Source organism: Pteropus vampyrus, unplaced genomic scaffold (genome assembly GCF_000151845.1).
Source record: "Pteropus vampyrus isolate Shadow unplaced genomic scaffold, Pvam_2.0 Scaffold78, whole genome shotgun sequence".
In the NCBI taxonomy this organism is placed as follows: Eukaryota; Metazoa; Chordata; class Mammalia; order Chiroptera; family Pteropodidae; genus Pteropus; species Pteropus vampyrus.
Genome location: NW_011888859.1, coordinates 3,936,294 through 3,954,792, shown reverse-complemented (window position 1 = coordinate 3,954,792; position 18,499 = coordinate 3,936,294). Strand labels below are relative to the sequence as shown.

General features: G+C 42.3%; 1 protein-coding gene and 1 pseudogene across 1 annotated transcript in view; one reads left to right on the top strand and one right to left on the bottom strand.

Moving 5' to 3' along the window:
* NOX3 (NADPH oxidase 3) overlaps nucleotides 1-18,499 on the top strand; it is a 54,638-nt gene that overhangs the window by 23,061 nt on the left and 13,078 nt on the right. The window contains exons 9-11 of the mRNA XM_011362729.2: nucleotides 2,166-2,419; nucleotides 5,794-5,956; nucleotides 16,690-16,836. Coding sequence (XP_011361031.1) covers nucleotides 2,166-2,419; nucleotides 5,794-5,956; nucleotides 16,690-16,836 — 564 coding nt within the window. The remainder of the gene's footprint in view (nucleotides 1-2,165; nucleotides 2,420-5,793; nucleotides 5,957-16,689; nucleotides 16,837-18,499) is intronic.
* On the bottom strand, nucleotides 14,242-14,360 carry LOC111741465 (annotated as a pseudogene).

Below are 18,499 nucleotides of genomic sequence, written 5' to 3'. Positions count from 1 at the left end.
AATCTGCTTTCTTATTTCTTTGCAAATTCAATTATTTCTAATTACATAAAGGCATCATTGATCAAGTCAGCATAAAAACCAATACGGAAGAGTTTAATCTCTTAAATAAGCTCGTAGACATCAAGAAATAATTACATGTTATAGCATTTAATACAAGGAGACATCTTTGTTGTGGATAAGTGGCCCAGAATTAAAGAGAAATGTCTAAACCCCATCATGTTATATGTTGATTTGGTTCAGACTGAAAATATTTAGATTCTGTTTTTGTTTTCTCTTCCTCTCTCTTTGCAGGCTTGGAAATGGGTTTTAGGCCCTGTGGTCTTGTATGCATGTGAAAGGGTGATTAGGTTCTGGCGATTTCAACAAGAAGTCGTCATTACCAAGGTATGCATGTAGTTTTATATCGGAATAAAAGCCTGAGTGTAGGTGAAAATTTTTTATTAGCCCAAGTTTTTAATTTGCCATTTTTATTGCAGATCTGTCTGTAATTTAGAGGCTTATCTTCTGTTCTAATAATTGCTTGCATCCTGAGCATCTTTTAGTGTGACTAATTTTACTGAAGGCAGGGATTGGGGCTCCAGACCAGTCCACAGAATTCTGATAAAGATTATGGTGCAGCACGCGAGTCATCTGTATTTCTCTCTATTTCAGTTTCTCTCCAGGGGAAAACAGGCAGGGGGATCAAGTATGCTTTACATCAGTCATAGCAACTTAGGGCATAATCGCTTCCTTCGCCACATAAAGACACGGATTCTGCAAACACGCAAATAATATGCATGCCTTTTCCAGCCCATACACGCATCTCCCCAGAATTACTGAACAGAAGATGGGGAAACAGTCACCCTCAGGTTCAGAGCGAGAGGGGGGTACTGTGGGGTTCAAAATAGAGATGAAGGACATACCAGGAGTTCCACCCTAGCAAATCAGTGCCTGTGGTGGCATCTTTTCAATCTGGATAACCCTCCTCACAGCTCTCCAATATTCATCTCATGCTGGAGGAAGATATGAGCTGATAAACCCAGAAGACATGTCTAAGAAACTGGAAAAGTACCCAATACTCACCCCTCTCCAGTTTTTTGAATGTGAGAAGAAATTCTCTACTAACCAAATCTATACTGATTTGTTCATAGGATAGTAACAGAATACTTTCTCTTTAACTATCTTCATGAAAGCGGATGCATAGAATTGCTTCATATTTCTGTTTTAAGCTTTTTCTATGTTGCTGTTTTTAAGTTAAGCACCAAAGGCGATGAGGCTGTATCAAAAGCTAGACAGTATAAGTTCGAGAAATCTGCTAGAGCTGTTACTAGGGAGACAATTTAACAGCAGAATCCGGAAGAATATCGGTAGGGAGAGAAGAAACAGAACTAATGAATTAAAATGTGGTGAAATTCTCTTTTGTATGGAATAAACTGTCACGGAATCTTGACACTGGATGATGTTCCCTTATCCCTCCTTATCCCTCTTGCCACCAAAAAAAAAAAAAAAAAAGACATGGGGGCCTGGAGAGACTTTTCAGAAAACAAGATGGAAATCTAAGAAGGGAAATTAATTCTTTCCCTCTGTTAAGTAGCAGGTTATAAATTTCTTATAAACGTGATAAGAGCTTTTGCATGGTGCTTCGTGTATCTAAAACTCAGAGAATAGGCGGGAGACTGGACGAGACTTGACTAAAAATAAAACAAACACATCGCCACAGTGAGTTTGAAGGTTGTTTTCCATTTAAAATGAAGAAATTAACCAGAGTTAATTTACAAAAGATTGAGAAAAGATGCATATCATTTAAAATTGAAAATTATAAAACTGTGACTATTTTAATAATTTTAGGCATAATTAGGTGCAATGCGTGATAGTCTAGCTTATGTTCCCTTGGGTCTGCTTAACTGCGGAAAAGGAAATTTGGCCATTTGAGACATAAAGCCATTGCACCTAGAGGTAGCTACCCAAATTTCAGATATCACAGTAAAGGAGATCAACTTCATTCATGCTAGAATTGTCAATCCGGGCATGAAAGTGATGGCTCGAAACGAATGGTACGTGTAAATTATACCTCGAAAAACTGATTGAAAAAAAAATAAAAAATAAAAACCTTTGCTGGAACGAAGGCTATTTTCTTATTCCTCGATCTGAGCAAAAAGACCAACCAGTCCCTTGCCCCGATCTAGGTGATCAGCCACCCGTCCGGGGTCCTAGAGCTTCACATGAAGAAGCGCAGCTTCGCCATGGCGCCAGGTCAGTACATCCTGATCCAGTGCCCGGCCATCTCCTCGCTGCAGTGGCACCCGTTCACCCTGACCTCCGCGCCCGAGGAGGACTTCTTCAGCGTGCACGTCCGGGCGGCGGGAGACTGGACGCGGGCTTTGTGTGAGGCCTTTGGCGCCGACGGACAGGCCCCCGAGGAGTCCCGGAGCCGGCCAAGGTTGGATCCCATTCCTATTCTCTGAATAAGTCAGAATATTTTCTAAAGTACAGCATTTTAGTGCATCCACCTGCTACCGCATTGAGCAATATCTTTATTCTCAGTGGTCAGTTTGAGTCCATGTTTTAAATCTGGGAATCCATATAAAAATTATCGTCATTAAGTTTTGAGAGAGCAAAAAATTCTGGATTTTTTCAACTGCGCAGGTCCAGTGCCCCTAATCTCCACGGTGTCCAAGGGTTAACCGTAATTTAGTAACTTTCCAGTGGAAGCAAGCATATTTCTTAAAAAAAAAAAAAAGAAGTAAAAAAATGAATAAAAATAAAAAAGAATGTTCAACAAAGGCGGACGATGAGTGAGTCAGAGAAAAGGAGAATTTTGCTCCCCCAGTTCCAAAATGTCGCTTGGCTGATTACATACAGCCGGCGATGAGTAAGACAGTCCTGTGAACTTTTCGTTGTTAGTCTGAGGTCTTTATATTTGTAAAGTTTGGTCTTTATAAGAAAGATATTTCATGGTCAGAGTGCATCTGGCAGGCCCCACACCCTGGAGAAAGAGCTGAACACTTACAGAATGAAGCTCATAAAATGACAAAAGGATCCGAGAGTCAGAACAGCTAGTGGTGTCCTTCATTCAGTCAATCCCGCATGCGCGTATGCATTCTGCCACACCGAGCACACTCTCCTCAGTGCTTTTGCCACTGCTGTTCCCTCCACCTGGGAAGCTCCCCCTCAGATCTCTGCTTGACTGCTCCCCTCCATCCCCCAGGTCTCGGCTCAAGCATCTCCTTCTAGTAAAGCCTTTCCTTCCCGCCTCATCTGAAACAACAACTCCCGAGGGGGGTCACATGGCCCTGGGCCCTGCTTTAGTCTTCTTCATGGTACTTCTCACCACCTGACACACGAAACACCTGCTTGTTTCTTTGTTTACCATCTATCGGTCTACACTAGAATGGAAGTTCCATGAGTAAAGGGACTGTTTGGTCCGTCTTGGTGTCCTCAGTGCCTAGAATGGGCCCTAGCTCTCAGCTGGCACTCGATAAATATTTATCAAATGAATAAATATTTATTCACTTATTCGATTCATTTGACCTCTGTCTTTATATATGTGCCAGCACACATTAGCAGTAAAACCAAAAAAAAAAAAAGAAAGAAAGAAAGAAACCCTAGAATTTGTTTAAATCTTCAACACATGAAGAATCAGAATTTTATTGGACTTCCTTGGATGATTTTATGTCTCAACATTGTTTTACTTTTGAATTAAACCAAACCCACTGGGGAGAGCACAATACGTGTTCACTGCTTTGGATCCAGAAAAAAAACGTAATCCAGTTCAGGCATCGGGGAGGTGCCATGGTGACTGAGGATCCTGGAGGAGAAATGAACCTGGGTAAGAGGAAGGAAACACTTTCCTCTGAGCCCAGGAAAAGGGAGAGGACGTGAGCTCTTTTAGAAAACTTTACCAGAAACAGCGTGACGTGGACGCTGGGCAGGTGATGGTCAGAATTCAGTGAGAAGCGAGAAAATCTCTACTACTTACAGCTGTCCCTAAATGCAAGTTAACATCCAAAAACGCCAGCAACCTGGGATGTAGAAAGAAGGGTGACCAGATTAGCAGGGAAGTTGGACTAAATATTTTCTCTTGCCACTTCCAGCTTAGACTCTGCATTCTAATTATGCAGAAATTTGTTTATTATGTATTTCTGTGGCTTAAATGACACAATTCTTCCTCGAGTTATCTTTCCACATCAGTGTCAAATAAATCCCAAATATGACTAATTATAAAAACAATTAACAATAAGCCATTTTAATCCACGGACAGTTTCATTTTTTTCTCTCTCAATTCCCCTTATCTAATTATAAAATAATCTGCAGTGGGCTGAGATACTAACCCTTTCTGGTTAATAACCTTTTATTTTTATTCTTCCATTTCCATATATCAATATGTAATAAAGCCCTATTAATTAAGATTAACTTGAGGAGAGTTCATTTGAATTATTAGGAGGCCTGGCATATGGAATATTTTTAAATCCACCCAATTGAACTTTCATGACACATCGTGAGCCCAAATGGGCCAACCTGGGGTGCCTGCAACAGACGCCCCTTAGGGAATGGTGATGAATAACTTAGAACCCTTTTAATTAGCATATCTTTGTTCATATGTAAATGTGTGCTTTTGGAATAGTTGAGGTTTTTTAATACATTCTGCTGACTGAAATATTTTAAATGTTCCCTTTACAATTTATTCAACAAACTGTTCTTGATCAACTCTGTGCCTCGGAGCATGGGAGGCACTGGGATACAGTGGTGAGCAAAGACAGACACAAAGCAAATCACACACACACACACACACACTCCAAAACAAGTGCAAAATTATAACTGTGGGGAAGACTCCAGAGGAGAGGTACGTGATGCTGTAAATTATATAAAGGGGGATTTAACCTAGTCTGAGGGTCCACGAAGGCTTCCCAGGGCAATGATGATTGGGCTACAACCTGATGCAAAGGAAACTATTAACCGAGTAAGGGAATAGGGAAGACGTTGGGGCAGGGTTCCCAAGTGATTACTGAGATTGTCATGTGCAAAGGCCCGGTGGCAGAATGGGGTGCTGTGTGTTTTAGGAAATGAAAGAATAGCCAGTGTGGAGACTGGTTATGAGAAATGAAGTATTATCCATTCGGGATCATGTTAAAGACAATCACGTTTATTCACCGAATGTGGTTTTTTTTTTTTCCTTATAAAAATAAAATTGCTAAGCAAAGATAAAACATTAGCGCCACCCCTGGCAGATTTTGAGTTTGCATAAGCGAAAATGACAAGTTGTAGAAATTGCACGTAGCTGACAAGTTATCTCAAAATTTTTTGTTTATTCCAAACAAATGGCTTCTTTTAGGCTAAAATTATATAAATATACAGTACCAAAGGGTGGGACTGAATAAATAAATACAGGAGAGAGTACACCAGAAAAAGAACAGATAAGCCTTCTAAACCACCTGATGCTTCTGCTTCATTTCTCTGACGGCAGCTATTTAAAAAAAGGAAAGAAACGGCCTCTTCTATCTGGAGCCACAACAATCTTCTAAAAACTGTAAGAAGAGGGTGCCCCATGGAAGAGGCGTGAGCTCAAGCTAGAGAAGTCAGGCCTTGCCCTTCCGTGAATGGCACCTGGGCCAGACTGCTTGGTTGTCTCCCCATGAGGCGGCCCCTATAGCCTTACGCAGAGTCCACACTCTCCAAATGAGGTTTTCTCCAGCACAGAGATGACCTCCCTGCACACATTTGCAAACACATCCCCTAAAAAGCACTGGTTTAGGATGGTTTTGCTTCCAAAAGCAGTGGTTCGGACGCCATGCAGACTGGGCTTTGTCGTTACAGGCTGGCAGTGGACGGGCCATTTGGAGCCACGCTGACAGATGTGTTTCACTATCCAGTGAGCATGTGCATCGCTGCAGGAATCGGGGTCACCCCCTTCGCCGCTCTTCTGAAATCTATATGGTACAAATGTTGTGAGTCACAAACCCAGCCGAAGCTGAACAAGGTATGGAAAAAAATCATTAGCTCGCCCTTCCACGGATTAAAAGGCTCAACATCCTTCTATCTATCATCTGCCAATTCTTGGGGAGGATTTTAATTAACTATGAGGGATAAACTCAAGGATCCTTAACTATACTTATGTTCTTAAAAATCTCCATTCGGTATTACATTTATGAGAAGGGTTATGTCTAATCTTGTTAAAGATGACAAGACATAAATTTTATTGCTTCATTGCCATTACAGGACAAGTAATTGCTCATGTCGGTAAAATATGGACAAGGCTGCAAATGACTATGTGACTGGGCTGCAGTTAGTAATATTAACACAAGGCCTTTTCCTTAGTCTCTTTAGCTTGATACTCTGGTGGCAGGTGTAAAATTCGATATCTTTAACTCATGGACTCAGGGTCTTAATGAGAAGTAAAAATACCATAACTGGGACTCATCGGCATGCTTACTTGGTGTTGTTTGCCATCCAGCTCCAAATCTCCCTTTTGTCATTTCTGGTATGTTCTCTGATAGATCCTCCATAGTTGCCTTCCTTCCTTTGTCCTATTCAGGGGCTCTGGGCCCTACTTCAACCCTCCTAGGACCAGCAGCAGACCCTAGAGCACAGGAGAAAGGGAGCCTTGCTGACACAGAATGGTGTTGACTCGGGAGGACCCAGGATGTCAGACAAGCCTGGTTCTGGTCCCGATTCTGCCACTTTTCCTCTGGTTGACACTTTAGCTGCAGTTTCCTCGCCTATTAAAGATAGATGCTTGATCAGATCGCCGTGTCTCAGTGTGTGTTCTATGGAACGTCAGTCATATGGTATTGTCCACTGAAGAGAATTCTGTCGTCAAATGAACTTCAGAAACGCTACTGCAAATCCAACCCTAGAAGAGTCCCATCATCCATTAGCATATTAAATAAGTTCTGTAGGAACGAACCTCCTTCGGTTTGCTTCATTCACCCCTCCCCAGCTTCTTTAGCCACAGAGGCTCTCTTCATGTAATGTTTATTGAGGGGCAGCACTCAGTGAGGCACTGGCAATGATGCCAGACCAGGACGTCTCCAAAGTCGGGCTCCCCAACTAAGGAGTACGAGTAAAGTTTGCTATCATTTCACGAGTTTCCAAGTGACCGGTGCTTGGCATACATTTTCCCATTTGAATATTGTCATCTTTCTAATAGTTTTACAAAGTAGATAATACAAGACCTGTTTTCCAGATGAGAAACCTGAAGCTTAGAAAGACTAAAGTGACTTTCCTGAAAATTCTTGGGTGATAAAAGGCAGAATTAGGATTCTAATTCAGGCCCCTCTGGCTCTTGCCATGACGTGACCCACGGTAGACGTGACGCCTGCCATTCTACTGTGGGATCGCTGGTCAGAGAATCCACCTCAGCCTGGCTTCGCTCTCACTAGAAACATCACCTTGAGTGAATCAGTTCGCCTCTCAGAGCTAGGTTTCATGATCCACACGATGGAGAAATAGGAGTCCACACCCAGTAGGAACCTGAAGCACAGAGAGCGAGTAAATGTTAAGAATGCGAGTTTGAATCCAGATTCTTCTTGTGCTAAAGCCCATCTCCTTTCTTCTGTACCACAATAAGTTTAACAACGTGTCATAGCCTGTTTGGGCTGCCATCCCAAAGTGCCATAGACTGGGTGGCTTATAAATAGCAGAAATTTATTTCTCCAGTCCCAGATGCTGGAAGTCTGGGATCAGTGTGCTGGCTGAACTGGTGTCTGATGAGAGCCTGCTACCTGGTCTATATATATCCATCTTCTAGCTAGAACTTCTCATCATCCACAGCCTAAGGGTACAAGGTAGCTCCTTAGAGTCTCTCTCTGTTTAATCAGCAAGAGTCACATTTATCGGCATGCAGTTGGTAGCTCAATGAGGAAAAATAGATAGCTCAAGAAGTCTTTTCCATAGGGGCACCGATCCCATTCTTGAGAGTTCCACCTGCGTGACCCAATCACCTCCCAAAGACCCCACCACCAAGTACCATCATCTTGGAGATTAGGCTCCAACGTGTGAATTCTGAAGTGACAGAAACATTTGGTCAATGGCACAAAGCAAGCAAAACGGCAACCGATTTGTATCTTTAGACCCCACGGTAATGCCTTGTTATGGCTGATGATTTCTCAGTGCTCCTAAGCTTTTCCTTTTCTCTTGCCATCTTCCAAGAAAACCCACTTAGCGAGGTGGCTCATTGCTTCGTGGTTTCCATTACACTAAACGCGACGTTTCCTGTGACCTGATGATGATGGACTGTATGTCATTCACTTATTCGTTCAATGAATATTTATTTGGCACCTACTGCGTGCCAGGCCCTCTCACACTGACAGGAAAAGCCCATCCCTCTCCTCAGACCAGACCTACAATATTTCATCCTCCTCTCAACACCTCCGCGCCCCATGCATGTTCACAAAATATCTTATTTCCCCGAGCAGTCTCTGAGCTCCCTGAGCATGGCCGCTTTGGACATCTTCATAATGCGACACACACACACACACTGCAAATTTGGACTAAATCAGCGAGTAAATAAATGTCTATATGCCCAAAAGAATGAAAAAAATAGCTTCTGTGTAATTCTCTGTAAGATTCTAGGTTACTAAGGTTAATTCATTTTTTTAATTTGACCCAAAAGGCTATTTGTTCAGTAACGTTACAATTAAAATAATACATCCCGTTTTTTACTACAAATAGAGAGGAAAAATTCTCCTAAGACCCACAAAATCTTAAAGTCCATATAGGAACCCACGAAAGTCTTAATACCGCTTCTTCACTATTCCATTGTTATTCCTGAGCTCCGTTTCTGGGGTTTCTCAAGGCTGTTTCATTGAGAGGGTTAAGCAGTTACCACAAAACTACAAAATAGGGACACTGTTATCTATTCCAAAACACAGAATCCATACAATTGGAAAGAAAAAACAGTGTTTTTTATAACATAAATATTTAGGATAATATTGGGTCAATATTCAGCTGAAAATGAAAATGGTACATGAGATTTAAAAAAAAAAAGCTAAAAGCATAGAATTACAAAATAACTTGAGGGGTCTTAACCTCTTAGCGTTGCACATGGCAAGAAAAGTCAGCATCTGTACTTAGGATGAGAAATGATTTGTCCAAAGTCACCCAGCTGGCTAAAAATCCTGAGTCAGGATAAGAGCATGCGGTTCTGATTTCTATGTCAAAGCTCCTTTATGAAAAACAAATGAGATGTCACGGTATTGAAAGTTTCGGCTAGAAATTACGCTTAAGATCCACTCCCTTAGAGTCTGCATGCATGAGAAAAAGTTTAAGAAGTTTCTCTGTTTTAAAGCAACTCTGTGTTTGTTGGAATACAGCTATCATTAGGCTTATGTAACTAATATTTGTCAGCGCCACCCACATGCTTTTGAGATATAAATACTACTTCTTCCACGAAACTGTCAGCATCTATATAATTTTTAAGTGCAGCTGAGCAAAGCAGTATATATTTATCTAACACTGTCTTCACAATTATACATCCAGGCTATAGTTTTCAGAATGTTCTCTTCTGTAACAAGGAAAGAGGGAAAAACAGCCTAGGGGTTCGGAGCTGGAACGTTAAGCCTAAATGGTTAACTACAGTGGATTTTCTCCCCGTGGAAAACACCAGTTGGCACAAAGACATACATTTTTAGCCTCATATGACAAGTCTACAATAAAAAAAAAAAAAGCACCCAAGTTTTCTCTGTTGTTGCCACTGCAAACCATGTCTCTTTGACCCTTCCGTGATTCTGGAATACTTCTAAGCAAAATGCAGAATAGCCAGTAGGACCCCCACCGCTTCTTCGGGGTCACGCATAGCGCTTTCTATTTGAAGCTGGTGTTTTAAAATTTCTTTCTAACAATCTTTTATTTTTAAAGAGGGTCGGGAGGAAGTGGAAAGGAAGGGAGAGAAGTGGTTAGGAGGAGACTTCTCGAGAAGGCAAAATAACAAGAAGTGTAATGACGGCTTGCTGGGAAGAAAATGGGGAAAAGTTGTAATGTATCAGAGGGATATTTTCAACACGGGAGGAAGAGCCAAATTTCACTTAGTGGAGTGCAGATCAGAACGCAGCGCTCCTTTGGGACCAGGGAAGCGGGTGTGAGTGGTGCAGAAGTCTCTGTGATGCGGTGTGGAGAAAGCCGAGTGCCGAGCGGTATAAACGCCCCACAGCGATGGGCGTCCTCCACCCCCTGCCTAACGGGTATAATTAATTCTACATCACACTCAATTTGTGAAAAGAGCTTGAAAAAAATTAGGACAGTTTGCTTGTGCAAACTGTCAAAATGATGAATGAAATAGGTGTGTACGAGTGGGGAGAGAATTGGAAGATTGCTGACATAAATATACTGGCTCCCACTTTATAGTTCTCCCCAATATCACCGCCGTGGAGACAGAACTGAGAGGCCTGCCAGCTGGAAGATTGGGTTCATTTTCTTAAGCGCATATGTAATCTTCAGACTATAATAAAATAGATTATAGAAAAACTGAGATAATATAATTTCTTCATAAATTGTCTTCCTTCATCAGCTCAATAATATATAACTGTGATAATGGGTATTTATAGTGTGTCCCATGCAAAATGGCCTTTGGGTTCTTAACCTAATATAATAAACAGATAATTCAAATAAAAAGACAGCGTGGGCCAGTGGGAACAAGGCAAAGAGGCCAAGAAAGGCAAAAATCCATACTCTACTTAAATATATTAATGAAACAAAAGAGGGCCTGCTCTCTTTCCTAATGAGTGAAAAATGCATTTAATATAATCTATTTAGTTTGAGAAATTATTTACTTTCACTCTCCCTCACACTGGAGCTGTGGCTACACCTGGAATTGATCATCTCTCCTAACCACCGAGATCGTTGTCATAAATTGAACTGGGGAGCATGAGGCCACGTTTGCCTTTTCGAAAGACACATGTGCTTCTCATCTTTCACCAGATGGTTTCAAAAGGCATCCGTCCCCCACCAGGCCTCCCCATTGCCCTGTGGGGAAGTGGCCAGTATTAATATTAATATTTTTAATATCTTGGTTTATTAACCGCACAAGCCATGCAAGATGACAGTGTCTTTGTAAAAGGTTCAAATAAAATACTCAGCCCCAAATGTCCCTTCATTAGTCTCCTCCCTCAGACTAACCACGACCACCACTTTCTTCTCCAGGGGGCTCACCATTAAGCGGTTGAGAGCATGTTATCTCATTCTTTTTCCATGCGTTCGCATACACACTCTCACCTACACTCATATGCAGGGTGTTATTTTATTTTTACATAAATAAGTGTGGGGAGGGAAAGAGGGAGAGCTTGAGGGGAGGGAAAGAGGGAGAGAAGCATGCATTTTGTTTTGTTTTTGTTTTCTTTATAAAGTCCTTTAGAGCACGTTCAGTGTCGATATCTACCGACTGACTCCTTTCATCTAGTGCCTTCAGAGTATTTTGTAGTATTGATGTCCCACAATTAATGTAATCATTCCGTTATTAATGAACATTTTGTTTGTCCAACCAAATAGCGGCACAGCCATGAAATAGTTATGGTGAAAGATTATGGCTTTAAGAAAAAGTCTGAAGGATTAAAACTGATTGACAAAGTCCCGTTTCAGTTTTGTAATGGTTAATTAGAAAAAACAATGTTATGATTATATTTCTTTAAAACGGGATGTGGAAGCCACAGCAAGGAAGCTTATCAATGAGAAGAAATAGTTGCTTCAAAATTTATTTGCCGTTGTATTCATCCAGGATGACCTTCACGAAAACAACAAAATAAAAGCCAGGACGGTAATAGCTACCATTTATTGAGGAGGTGTTATGTTTTCTAATTATCAGTCATAGTCTTTATCTTTTCAGGGAGAAAAGTTATCTTTTTGGAAAACGGAGATAATTCACTCGATGGAAAGTCTCCATCATCCTGTTGGTTTAGAGCTATGTCCGTTCTGCTACTGTGTACAGTGTGGATGTCTCAGCCAACTCAGGCTGCTATAATAAAAATGCCATCGACTGGCTGACTTAAACAACAAGCACTTATTTCTCACAGCGTTGGAGGCTGGAAGTCCAAGATCAGGGCACGAGCATGGTCAGGTTCTGGTGAGAACTCTCTTCCTGGCTTGCAGATGGCCATCTTCCTGTGGGTCTTCACATGACAGAGAAAAAAGAGAGAGAGAACTCTGATGTCTTCCTCTTCTTAGAAGGGCACTAATCCCTTTATCGGAGGTCCCGCCCTCATGACCTCATCTAAATCTAACTACCTCTTAAAGTCCCTACCTCCAAATGCCGTTATCTTGGGTTTGAACATGTAAATCTGGGGGGAGGAGGATGTAAACATTCCATCCATAATGGTATGGAACAGAAGGTGCTGCCCGGGAGAAGGCAGGGTCACAGTGTAACCCCGTTGTGGGTGGAGGTGTTGGTCAAGATCACGGTAGACTCTGGCACCCTGTAAGACATCTCTATCTAGGTTTAGCACGCTTGGAGCCTGGGGTGCATTTTGCTGGTGAAGGAGACTCTGCTTTCAGGACTACGTCTTTGTGATCGATGCCGAGGTTCTCAGCATGGTGCTGGAGATAAAGTTTGGTTTCACCTCCTCTCAGTGACCACCATCTCTCTAATTTGGGAGTGACCAGTGGGAACGCAGACCTCCAAGTACAAGCAGCTGTGAGCTCTGAGCGCTTAATGGGTCTGTCAGGCATCGTGCTGGATGCTTCCATGAGCCTCATGCTTTCATCTCCACAGTAATCTTGTAGGTTGTTATTCTGTGTGTGTGTGTGTGTGTGTGTGTGTGTGTGTGTGTGTGTGTGTGTGTTGCCGTTTTACATATGCGATAATCTAGATTCAAGTTAAATAAACTGCCCCTAGTTACACAGCTCATAGATGGTGAAGCCAGGGGTCTAGGACAGGTTACATGACTCAAAGACTCACAACGTTTAATTATTATGCCACACTGCACCCTAAACATAAGTCCCCATGTACCATTCCCTTCTTTGGATGGGTTCTTGGCCAAAAATAAATAGATAAATAAGTAATTTTGTCCCCATTTCCATCCTTAAGAAATTGATTTGGGGTCTAAAGAAATATAGGTTGTGTTCATGGATGCCTCTCCAGGCTATGGCACAGGAACCTCTGATAGGAGGGTCTGTGGATTGGTAGTAAAATCAGTTAGTAGCTTTTCTTATTTCATTTGCTGGGATGGTTTGTCAAAAAGAAGCACAGGTCCATTATTCTAGTGGCCCCAGATCGCTTCGACCTGGCTCGCTTGCAGGCTACGGGATTTTCAGAGAGCAGCCGGGGCTGTGGGGAGCGCCGGGAGAGGCAGAGCTCGCTGAGGACACAGCCCCGGGGGGCAGGCAGGAGGTGGGCATCACCCCACCCTTGGGCCCTCTGAGACCAGACTTGGACTTGGCCGAGTTTGGGCTGGAGGTTCGTGATGGAGAATGGTGTGACAGCGAAGGCCTGTGACAGGCCACAAGCACATAGAACTTCCTACCCCATTACACAGTCCCAGAGGGGAGACCTAAAACATCTGGGGAGCCATCATAGCTACAAGAATGTGGGGGATACATCCCGTAAAAGAAATAACTTCATTGCAATGAAAGCTGAGAACTTTCGTCATTTTTCTCAGGATGACTCTCTGTTTGACAAAACTTTTAAAAGTAACCTTACCGATTTTTGGCCCTTAAGGTGAGCCACAGAATCCCGAAAGCCATGCTTTACATACATAATGGATTTTAAGGTTGTTTTATTTGGAGAGACTAAGGAAAGATGCATGTTCAGAAGCACAGATCACGGAGACGTAGCCTATCGTTTGGGGTATTTTTTCTACCACTGACCAGGTCTATGTTACTGGCCGAAATGCAGGGGTGGGCCCCCTTCTGTCCCCTCACAGCCAGTGTCCCTCATCATTAGAAAGATGAAAGGGAGTAAAAGTAAATACCTTTTTCCTCAGTTCAAAGTCTCTTTTCTCTTATTCCTGCCTGGAGTACCTCTCGAGCTGAGCCTCCGTTTCCTGCATTGGCTCTTGCACCGAAGCTGCCTGGTGTCATCTCTGAGTCAATTACAAAAGGAAACACTCACAAAGCTGTTACAAGGAAGCAAAAGGTATAAAAGGCTTGGGAAACCCTAAGAACACTGACCCACAACGAAGCCACAAGAAAGTAAGGACAGAAATGATCTCTATTTGAAAGGACAGGGGTCAGTGTGTGGAGGAAACTAAGATGGGAGTGTTTTTCAAGTAAGGATGGTTGGGACTGGATTCGAAACTGACAAGTTTTTGTTGTTGTTGTTTTGTTTTTTTGTTTTTACACCTACAGCACCCAGTCTTCCTACGTGGTCTCCCATCCAAGGACTAACCAGGCCCGACCCTGCTTAGCTTCCGAGATCAGACGGGATCGGGCTTGTTCAGGGTGGCATGGTCGCAGACTGACGGGTTTTTTAAAAAGCAAATGTTTTGGTTTATTATTCCGATATGAATGCACTTTTACCATGTTTCTTAAAAAAGTGGAAATAATAGAAAATAAGTCAGTAATGTTTGTTCTATACCAGAAGCCACCATTAATGTTCTTGGCTCCAACAACCTCCAGAGGGCGGAGCGGGAGGTGCGTGGGTGAGAACGGCGTTTAATTCCATAGGTTTTTTATTTCCACGGGAACAAAGCGAGGTAAAGGGAGGGCCGACGTTTTCAAAGGCTCAGTTAGATGTGGCACTCCACAACATGAAAAGTAAGAAGCAGCATATTCGTCACCAACATAGGATGCAAAATAGTCCTCCGTCCTCCAATCTCCCACACTTATCCTGCACGCACGCGTGCGCGCGCGCACACACACACACACTCACACACACACACACACAGGCACGGGGCTGTTTTCCTGCAGCAGCCAGTGTGACCTTTCCCTCATGGTCCTGCCTCAGATCTTGCCACTCCCCTGCTCAGCACTGAAACCCTACAGTCCCTTCCCATCTCACTCAGAGTCAAAGTCATTATAGCCCCAAAGCCCACGTCTACGTCCCCCGCCTTTGGGGGACCTCATCTCTTCCCGTTCTCCCTCTCTCATTTGGCTCCAGCCAGGACCCCTTTACTCCTTGTCCCCTTCATCTGTGGAGCTCCTCACCTCGCCATTTGACTCCCTGGCCTTGTCCATGTCTTCGCTTAAATGTCCCCTTTCCTTGACCACCTGACTTAATGATTGCAACGCTTTTCCAGCCTGCTTTGTGTTTTTCCATAGTATGTTATCACCCATTGACATATTCTGTATTTTACTTCTTAGTTTATTGTTTTTCTTCTCCGTCTAAAACGCAAACTGCATAAGGACGGTGAAATTTTTTTCTTTTTTGTTCACTCTTATAGTTCCTGAGCGAAGAACAGGCCTGACATAGAGTAAGCATTTAATAATTATTTGTCGAGTCAGCAAGTGAGTGGATGAACACAATCACTATATTTGTGGGGGTTCATGGGACGTTCACCTACAGGGAGCCCTTGGCTCAATTTCACAACTGGAAAGAGATAGGCACAATTTTGGAGGGATTAACAGGTTATCATTTGTCCTGGGATTAATATTCAAAATGCCCTTCTAAGTAGCAGCTGTCCAACAGATATATAAGCCTTAATTCCTAAGAGAAAAGGTATTATCATCACTAGCTTCTGCTCTACCTGACAATATTTTAAATTCCCACACAAACCTGGAAAGGAAAAGCAAGATGGTTCGCCTTGAAATACATTCTGTGATTTTTTTTTTTCCTCATGAGTTTCATCTGTTAATTAACTCTCATCTGTAACTTTCATTATATGATGGTGAGCTTGCAGGCTGGCTGGTGGTGGTCGGGAGGTGAGGGGCGGGGGAGAACACTGACTATTGGAAGAGATAATTCCTGGTGGACGTCATGACCAGCTCCCTGGTAGATCTTGTTAAGCTGTAGAGACTTGTCTCTTTGGGGAGGGGTGGGGGGGGTGCAGGAAACAGCAGTAGGCAGCAGTGGATAGGAAAGTGAGAAAAATCAGGAGAATTAATAGCTCTATTTCCTGTGTTTCCTTCTGGAGACAATTATCTAAAAGCACAAAAACTAAGTCTTTATTTTAACAAACCCAAACTACTTCTTGTCACACAGGAAAGTGTGTTCGAGCCACTTGCTAAGCACAGAGTTTATTTAAAAATGTTCCTAGGCATAATTTTTATTACAGCGGTTGACACACAACCATAGTCACCACCCACCAGCTTTTCTTGGACACTGATATGTCTGGCTGAGGGGAAACTTCTGGCCTGTGTGGCTTGATTCTGTAATTACCATAATCCCTACCCTCCCGATGCCTTGCTGCTGGAGTGGATTAGCGCGCAAGCCTTTGGGGTCCCTGGAGAAGAGAGCTCAAATCCCCAGCTTAGGTCATAAGTAAAGATGAAGGGGCTGGTCTAAAAGTGTATATTCCCCTTTGGGGGCAGTGAAAGGCACAGCTAGCTGTGGTTATTAACCTCGTTCAGAAGAAGCACAGCCAGGAATGTGGCGAATTGATCCTCATCCAGAGAAGCTGGCAACAGCCAACAGGCTCCCGACTCTGAATTCAATCTGGGCTTTTTCAAACTCAATGTGAATTTTTTTCAAAAGAAATCACAGTGTGACTGTTCACTGGCAGAGAGAAGCATGTTATTTTGCAGAAGCGCCCATTTGGGCTCAAATAATTTAATGGAGATAAAGTACTCTGCGATTATCAGCGCATTGTGAAAGAGGAACAAGTCCCTTTTCTCGTCTTCTCCCGACAGGTGTATTTCTACTGGATTTGCCGAGATCCCAGTGCTTTTGAGTGGTTTGCTGATCTCTTACTCTCGCTGGAAACACGCATGAGTGAGCAAGGGAAAACGCACCTTCTGAGTTATCATATATTTCTTACTGGCTGGGATGAAAATCAGGTATCGATAAGGCTCTGAGGATGATCGATATTATCTAAGTCGTCTACTTAGAGCAAAGAGGAGCCATTTCAATGATGAACTATATAGTCATCTGGTAGCACGAAAGAATTATTTTTATGTTCTTGGAAAGGAAAGAAGAAAATAAAACCAGATTAGATAGAGCTATTCAAAGTGTAGCAATGAATGAACCTACTGTTATCTTGCCGAGGAACAGAAAAGGGAAGATAGGAAAAGCGGGTTATTAATGAAAGACAATCCCAAGTTTGGAAATCCAAGAAAAAAACATGTTACTAACAGTGACATTTGTCATCTTAGTGACATCGAGTGGATATTATCGATTGGACGTATTGTCTTGTTGAGCTCCTAATTGGTTCTAATTCTATGCTTTGAGCTTTCCAGAATTAAACAACAACAAAAAAATTCCTTGTTGTTTGCATTCGACATTTTATCGTGTAAAGTATGTGAGCTTTTACAGAAAATAATCATCATGAATACATGGTTTACCCAGAGATTTCTTTTTCTTAAGTCGTTCTTAGAAATTGTGTGCACGTATGTTTATTCACCAAAGATCAAGATGATCGTCTGTTGTGGCAGGTGTTCCGCAGTGTATTGTATTACGTTGAATTTACCAAAAATAATGTGTATCAAAATATTGCACTATGGTAGTATTTCAGTGTTGAGAATATCGAATGATCACTATTAAATTTTAAATCTTTTTTTAACCCCTCAAATATGGAAGCCAACAGTGAATACTAGGTTACGAAATGTATATTCTAATCAGCACTTCTGTAGCAGCCCCTATTGATATTTACTTTGAGGAAAGTGTGTTTGAGATGAGCAGATTTGCATTAATCACTAAATTTACAAGTGAATGTGCTCCTGCCAGCGAGTGAGCGCCCACCCCACCCCCAACACACACACCTACACACACACACTTTAGGACATCACTGTCATTTGACTCTGTGCCTCTGCATGAGTAAGACTTTGTTTAAAATTCAGTAGCTAGCTGAATTTTTAAGGTCCTATTTGCTGTCGGCCTTAAATATTTATTCCTCTGGGATAATTTGAAATAGAGGTTTCTTGAGAACTAGGCTTGAAACATCTTAATGAATTAAATAGTGTTAATTATGTCTTGCAAACATACATTTTCCTTATCCGAGTGGGATTTTTGACTAATGATCTATTTGGTGATGTTCGGGCAGAGTCTTTGTCTTTTGCTTTCTAGGCGCATGCTTGCTCTCTTTCTGCTGGAGTGGATTGGTCCTGGGTGTCCACCTAGGAACCTCCGGTCATTTGGGAGTTGCAAGACTGGGCTCTGTTTGAGTTTGTGACAGTACAACTTTGCCCCATCCTGTCTCTGCCCCTTCCAAAAGTGTGTTATAAGATATACTTTTTCTCTAGGTACAAGCAAATTAAAATAGACGTGTTCTTAAATTTTTTGCCGTGGCACGTTGGAAATTCTTCAGGCGCTCAAATTCCAGGCAAAAAAAAATAATAACCGGTGCATTCTGTTGGTAAGGAATTAAGAGGAGGCTGTTTTAGAAATAGCCAATTGTTAAATTGAATTTAACAACCTCCGAGTGGCAGAGTGACAAGCACAGAAGGGACAGATGGAATAGGTATTACGAAGGGCAAATCAACAGGGTTTGGAGATTAACTGAGC